Raw genomic sequence first — 7,205 nt, forward strand, 5'->3', positions numbered from 1 at the left:
CTCTTGTTGCCCAGTCTGGCATGCAATGGTGCAATCTCGGCTCTTCACAACCGCCGCCTCCTGGGTTCAAGCAATTCTTCTACCTCAGCCTTCTGAGTAGCTGGGACTACAGGTATGTGCTACCACTCCCAGGTAAGTTTGTATTTTTCATAGACACAGGGTTTCTCCAGGTTGTTCAGGCTGGTCTTGAACTCCTGACCTCAGCTGATCCACCCACTTCAGCCTCCCGAAGTGCTGGGATTACAGGTGTGAGGCACCACGTCTGGGCAGTCAGTGCTTAATAAAACAGCTCGATGTGCCCGAGGGAGGCTGGGTCTTACCTGTATCACTGCAGCTCCCAGAGAGCCCCCACTCAGGGTGAAGCTCTGAGTCTTGGTGATTTTCAGGAGTTTCTGGAAACAGCCCTGATGAAACAAACACCAAAACACAAGCAGGAGCTGGTTCGGGACTCATGGACTGCATGAGCAGTCCATGTTGGGGTTGTCATCAACCCCAACTCACTGGGCCACTCAGATGCCTCTCAGATCCTTTGAGGAGAAGGGGACAGAGCCATAAGGGCCTTTGCTCCATCTCAATGGACTGCCACCTACTCCTGCCACCTAGCATCTTCCCTGTCCTCATTCCCCCAGTAGAACATGCCGATGACTCCCTTCTGTTTGTCTGTGCTAAGGTTCCAGTGTACTGATTAAGTGTGATTGGACACCCTCGATTATTACTAACTGTGTGACCTTGGAGAAGTCACTATACCTCTCTGAACACCATTTTCCCATCTATAAATGGTACTCCTTGGATCTATCTGCTTTACAAGAATTTTGAGAGGAGAAAAAGAATCAAAGGCCAGGCATGGTGGCTCATGTCTATAATCCCAGCACTTTGGGAAGCCAAAACAGGAGGATCACTTGAGCCCAGGAGTTCAAGACCAGCAGCCTGGGTAACATAGTGAGACTCCATCTCTATAAAAAAATTTAAAAATTAGCCTGGCATGCAGCTGTAGTCCCAGCTACTTAGAGACTGAGGCAGGAGGATCGCTTCAGCCCAGACAGTTGAGGCTGCAGTGAGAGCCATGATCATGTCACTGCACTCCTGCCTAGGGGACAGAGCAAGACCCTGTCTCAAAAATAAATAAATAGGCCAGGTGCGGTAGCTTATGCCTGTAATCTCAGCACTTTGGGAGATGAGGCAGGTGAATCACAAGGTCAAGACATCGAGACCATACTGGCGAACATGGTAAAACCCTGTCTCTACTAAAGATATAAAAATTAGCTGGGCATGGTGGTGTGCACCTGTAATCCCAGCTACTCGGGAGGCAGGAGAATCACTGGAACCCAGGAGTCAGAGGTTGCAGTGAGCCAAGATTGCACCACTGCACTCTAGCCTGGTGACAAATTGAGACTCCATCCACAAATGAATAAATAAAGCTGGGCATGCCTGTAATCTCAGCACTTTGAGAGGCTGAGGCTGGCAGATTCCCTAACCCCAGGAGTTCAAGATCAGCCTGGATAACATGGCAAAACCCCGTCTCTACAAAAAATACAAAAATTAGCCAGGTGTGGTGGTGTGCACCTGTAGTCCCAGATACTTGGGGGGCTGAGACGGAAGGATCGTTTGAGGCCAGGAGTTCAAGACCAGCCTGAGCAACATAGCAAGGCCCTGTCTCTCCAATAAATAGTCTAAAAAATTAGATGAGCAGTCAGGTGCGGTGGCTCATGCCTGTACTTCCAGTACTTTGGGAGGCCAAGGTGGGTGGATCACCTGAAGTTAAAGACCAACCTGATCAACATGGTGAAACCCCATCTCTACTAAAATTAAAAAATTAGCCGGGTGTGGTGGTACATGCCTGTGATCCCAGCTACTTGGGAGGCTGAGGCAGGAGAATCACTTGAACCTGGGACGCAGAGGTTGCAGTGAGCCGAGATCACACCACTGCACTCCAGATTGGGCGACAAGAGGGAAACTCCATCTCAAAATAAGAAAGTCACCAGCCCTCAGGGATCTGTCAAGGCAACACACAAAATCTCCAGTTACCTTCTGGTGTATGACGTATGTGGACACGTTGCGTCCATCACAGGCCACGGTTCCGATGGATTTACAGCAACCCCTGGGGTAAGTGTGGCCTGTTGTCATTTCGAAGGAAGAGCCAGAAAAATCTGTGTAGTTCTTTACCCCACAGCACTTTAGCTATAGAGAGGAGAAGAAATACTTAGACAGTCCCTTTCAAATAATAAAATAATGAAAACATCAGGAATCATGGTTCTCATGGCTACTGTCCAGTGTGGCCACAATATTCCAGAGACTGCTAAACATCCCTCATAACCATCCCAGCCCAGCTCAGAACCCTTCCTGGCTCCCATCTCACTCAGGGTAAAAGCTGAACTCCTAGCCTGGGAAACAGAGTGAGACCCCCATCTCGGCAAAAAATTTAAAAATTAGCCAGGCGTAGTGGCAGACACCTGTAGTCCCAGCTACTCCAGAGGCTGAGGCTGGAGGATGGCTGGAGCCCAGGAGATCAAGGCTGTAGTGAGCTATGATCACACCACTGCATTCCAGCCTGGACAACACAGCAACATCCTGTCTCTAAAAAGAAAAGAAGAAAAAAAAAAGCTGAACTCCTCAGTGGTCCATAAGGACCTGTGCAATCGGCCTGTCACCTCCTGCCCTTACCTGCTCCCAGTCCTCCCCCCTTTATTCATTCAGCTCCAGCCACGTTGGTTCCTTTGCTGTCCACAAACACAGCTAGCTCCTGGCTCAGAGCCTTTGCATGGGCTGTTTCCTCTTTCTGCAATGTCCTTCTAAATATCTGCATGGTTTTCCCCCTTATTTCATTCAGGTCTCTATCCAAATGTCGCTCCCCAGAAAGGCCTTCCATGAACCCCCTTTTCTTTTCAACAGAGTCTCGCTCTGTCGCCCAGGCTGGAGTGTAGTGGCACAATCTCAGCTCACTGCAGCCTCCGCCTCCCAGGTTCAAGCGAATCTCCTGCCTCAGCCTCCCAAGTAGCCGGGACTACAGGGGCCTGCCATCAACGCCAGGTTAATTTTTGTATTTTTAGTAGAGACCAGGTTTCACCATGTTGGCCAGGTTGTCCTCGCACTGCTGACCTCAAGTCATCCACCGCCTCGGCCTTGCAAAGTGCTCAGACTACAGGCGTGAGCCATTGTTCCCAGCCACCGTGAACCCTCTTCCTACATTAGCCACAGCTGGGGATGTGGGAAAAAGAAACAGGTTAGCCACAATCCCTGTATCAGCCAGCCTGGGCTAAGTTATGCAGAAGTAACAAACAGCTCCTCAATCTCAGTAGTTTGTTTGTTTGTTTGTTTTGAGACAGAGTTTTGCTCCTCTTGCCCAGGCTGGAGTACAGTGGCGAGATCTTGACTCACTACAACCTCTGCCTCCCAGATTCAAGCGATTCTCCTGTCTCAGCCTCCCGAGTAGCTGGGATTACAGGCGCCTGACACCATGCCCAGCTAATTTTTGTATTTTTGGTAGAGACAGGCTTTCACCATGTTGGCCAGGATGGTCTCAAACTCCTGACCTCAGGTGATCTGCCTGCTTTGGCCTCCAAAGTGCTGGGATTAAAGGTGTTAGCCACCGAGCCTGGCCATTTTTTTGTTTGTTTGTTTTTGTTTTTTTGAGATGGAGTCTCACTTTGTTGCCCAGACTGGAATGCAGTGGCCACAACCTCGGCTCGCTGCAGCCTCTGCCTCCCAGGCTCAAGTGATTCTCCCACCTCCACCTCCTGAGCAGCTGGAATTTCGGCACATGCCCCCACACTTGGCTAATTTTTGTATTTTTAGTAGAAACGGGGTTTCGCCATGTTGGCCAGGCTGGTCTCAAACTCCCGAACCTCAGGTGATCCACCTGCCTCGGCCTCCCAAAGCACTGGGATGACAGGTGTGAACCACCATGGCCGGCCTTCATTGTGTATCTTTTACCACTATTTTTTTTTTTTTTTTGGAAGCAAGTCTCACCTTCTCCATGACCAAATTCCACTGTGTAGAGTAGTCGTCTGGCTCATTGTAACCTCTGTAGTTCTTCCTCAGGGTCACGAAGCTGTGCTCCAAGGCCACATCTCGAACCTCACAGATGGGACAGGAAGTGATCAGTGCCCCAACTAGCAAGGGTGGCACTGGTTCGTTGGCCAGGGTCATGGAGGATAGCGTAGGGAGGTGGGGGCTTCCCTTGTGCTGCCTTTGTTTTTCCTACCCTCAGCTCATGGGTCTGTGCTAGAGGAAGACACTTGGAGGCTACTGTGCCCCCCAAGAGAGGGAAACAGGGAGACATGTGGGTCTGGAGCCAAGGGTATCTCTCTGTACCCATCACACACAAATTTGAATCATGTGCTCTTTGGAATCGCCCACAGACTGCTGCACCCACGATGGAGCTGAAACTCCATTAAATAATTGAATATCTTCTTCCGCGGAATCTCTCTCTGCACAAAAGGAGCACATTTAATTTTCTGTTTTTTAAATAACGATTAAAAAAAAATCCTTTCGCAAAGCTATGATAGAGGCATGTGGTTTGAAATTGACAATGCACAGAAGGGCACACCATGAAAAGTCTCTCTCCCACCCCTTCCTCCTAGCCAAAAAATTTCCTCCCTCCCACTCCATGCCAATGACTGTTAACTGTTTCCTGTGCCCCCAAAGAGATGTTCTATGTGTGTCAAAGCAAAGCATATTTTCACTATTTTTCCTCTTTGGTTTATGCTGCACTTGTTTTTTCTGCATCTGGCTGCTCTCGACAAGAGTAGCAGGGGCTCTTGGTGGCCCGTAACCCTGTGGCCCTTGTCAGTTCTGTGCCCACTGCCCTGGCTCCCTAGTGCCAGCAAGTGAGGATTCTCTGGCCTCAGCCCACGTGCCCCCTGGGAGCAGCCCTCGATTCATTGTTGGATCAATACCCCAGCTCCCTCTCCACTGGAGTGGAATAACTTAAGTGCATGTTCTGTGCTGTGCCCAGTGTCCCCTTTTGTGGGCTTTCTTCCCTTACCTGCCTCATTTCCCATGTCCCCTGCAGGTGCTTTCTGAGATCACCTCCCAAATAAACCACATGCCTTGGAATTCTTGTTTCAGGGTCAGCCTCTGGGGAGGACAGCACTCTACGCTGGAGAACATTCCATTTGGTGCCCAGAGAGCTGCCTCCTTCCCTGCACCTGGGTGTTCAGGACTCCACTGTGTGGATGTATTTTAACTGGCCTAAACCCTTGTTCATAGTTTCATATTCACTAGGTCTTTGTAGTCTTTTCTCTCTCTCTTTCTGGACGGATGGATGGACAGATGGATGGATGGAAGGAAGGACGGATGGACAGATGGAGTTCTGCTCTTGTTGCCCAGACTGGAGTGCAGTGGTGCAATCTCAGCTCACTGCAACCTCTGTCTCCTGGCTTCAAGCGATTCTCCTCCCTCAGCCTCCCGAGTAGCTGGGATTACAGGCATACGCCATCAAGCCCAGCTAATTCTTTTTTAATTTTTAGTGGATATGGGGTTTCACCATGTTGGCCAGGCTGGTGTCGAACTCCTGACCTCAGGTGATTCACTTGCCTCAGCCTCCCAAAGTGCCAGGATTATGGGTGAGAGCCACCATGTCCAGTCCTCTTTGCAATCTTTCACATGCCCTGGCATGAATGTCATTCTGCACACCAGCAAGTGAGTCCTTGAATAATTCCCAGAGATGGGACTGCCGGGTCAAAGTGCTGAAGCTTTTGTCATTTGGGTGGATTTTGCTAACTTGTCCCTCTATTTTGAATATGTTTCAAAACCCCAATCAGTGTGCAAGCACTTCCGATCACCTCCCCTTCTCCTGCCACCAAACACAAGAGAGATGGACTAAATGAACTCAGCAGGTTTCCTGAGGCCTTGGAGGGACAGGCCAAGGATTTCAGCTATCACTCCATCAAAGGAGGTACCTGTGATGGGCCCCTCCACCACTGGGTCCTCAAATCGATCGTGGGTGCCTGGCAGGGAGGGGTGGGTTTCTACTGGTTTTATATCTTTGCTTTTTTTTGAAACGGAGCCTCATTCTGTCACCCACACTGGAGTGCGGGAGTACAGTCTCAGTTCACTGCAACCTCTGCCTCCCGGGTTCAAGTGATTCTCCTGCCTCAGCCTCCTGAGTAGCTGGGATAACAGGCATGTGCTATCACGCCTGGCTAATCTTTTTTTTTTTTTTTTTTGGTACTTTTACTAGAGACAGGGTTTCACCATGTTGGTCAGGCTGGTCTCGAACTCCTGACCTCAGGTGATCCGCCCGCCTCAGCCTCCCAAAATGCTGGGATTACAAGCATGACCAACTGCCCCCAGCCTTGGCTCTGTATCTTTCTAATGCTGCGGGGGAGGAGCAGTGCTGTACTTACTATTGGAAAGAAAAGAAGGACCACGGTGGCAGCTGTGACTTCCACGATGAGAACAATGATCATTGACAGGATGCACTGAAAGACATGTGGGGTGGGGGGTGCTGGAAGCCTGCTCAGCCTCAGTCCGACCTTGCGCCCTGCAGGGGAGGGGCTGTCCCTGTTCTCCCGACGCACCACCCCAGGCCACCCTGGCCTCTCCAGTTTGAAAGAACTCGGCCGGGCACAGTGGCTCATGTTTGTAATCCCAGCACTTTAGGAGGCCGAGGCGGGCAGATCACAAAGTCAGGAGTTTGAGACCAGCCTGGTCAACATGGTGAAACCCCATCTCTACTGAAAATACAAAAATTAGATGGGCACAGTGGCGGGTACCTATAATCCCAGTTACTCGGAGGCTGAGGCAGGAGAATCGCTTGAACCCAGGAGGCGGAGTTTGCAGTGAGCTGAGATTACACCACTGCACTCCAGCCTGGGTGACAGAGACCCTGTCCCTAAAAAAAAAAAAAAAAATAGGGGACACCAAGCAACATTGTTTGCAACACGCACAGTAACAGTAAAAGATTTGTATGTGGGCTGGGCGCGGTGGCACACACCTGTAATCCCAGCACTTTGGGAGGCCGAGGAAGGCAGATCACAAGGTCAGGAGATCAAGACCATCCCGGTAAAAATGGTGAAACCCCATCTCTACTAAAAATACAAAAATTAGCTGGGAGTGGTGGCGTGTGCCTGTAGTCCCAGCTACTTGGGAGACTGAGGCAAGAGAATCGTTTGAACCCAGGAGGCAGAGTTTGTGGTGAGCCGTGATTGCGCCATTGCACTCCAGCCTGGGCAACAAGAGCGAAGCTCCATCTCAAAAAAAAA

General features: G+C 50.3%; 1 protein-coding gene across 2 annotated transcripts in view; it reads right to left on the minus strand.

Moving 5' to 3' along the window:
- TSPAN16 (tetraspanin 16) overlaps window positions 1-7,205 on the minus strand; it is a 12,969-nt gene that overhangs the window by 3,216 nt on the left and 2,548 nt on the right. The window contains exons 3-6 of one of the 2 annotated variants that reach the window (XM_017497744.2): window positions 6,348-6,422; window positions 3,967-4,074; window positions 2,026-2,178; window positions 321-404 (exon numbers count right to left, since the gene is read on the minus strand). In XM_017497744.2, the coding sequence (XP_017353233.1) occupies window positions 321-404; window positions 2,026-2,178; window positions 3,967-4,074; window positions 6,348-6,422 (420 nt within the window). The remainder of the gene's footprint in view (window positions 1-320; window positions 405-2,025; window positions 2,179-3,966; window positions 4,075-6,347; window positions 6,423-7,205) is intronic. The other variant, XM_037727610.1, reaches the window with a different exon arrangement.

This window comes from Cebus imitator, unplaced genomic scaffold, assembly GCF_001604975.1.
Source record: "Cebus imitator isolate Cc_AM_T3 unplaced genomic scaffold, Cebus_imitator-1.0 Scaffold234, whole genome shotgun sequence".
NCBI lineage: Eukaryota > Metazoa > Chordata > Mammalia > Primates > Cebidae > Cebus > Cebus imitator.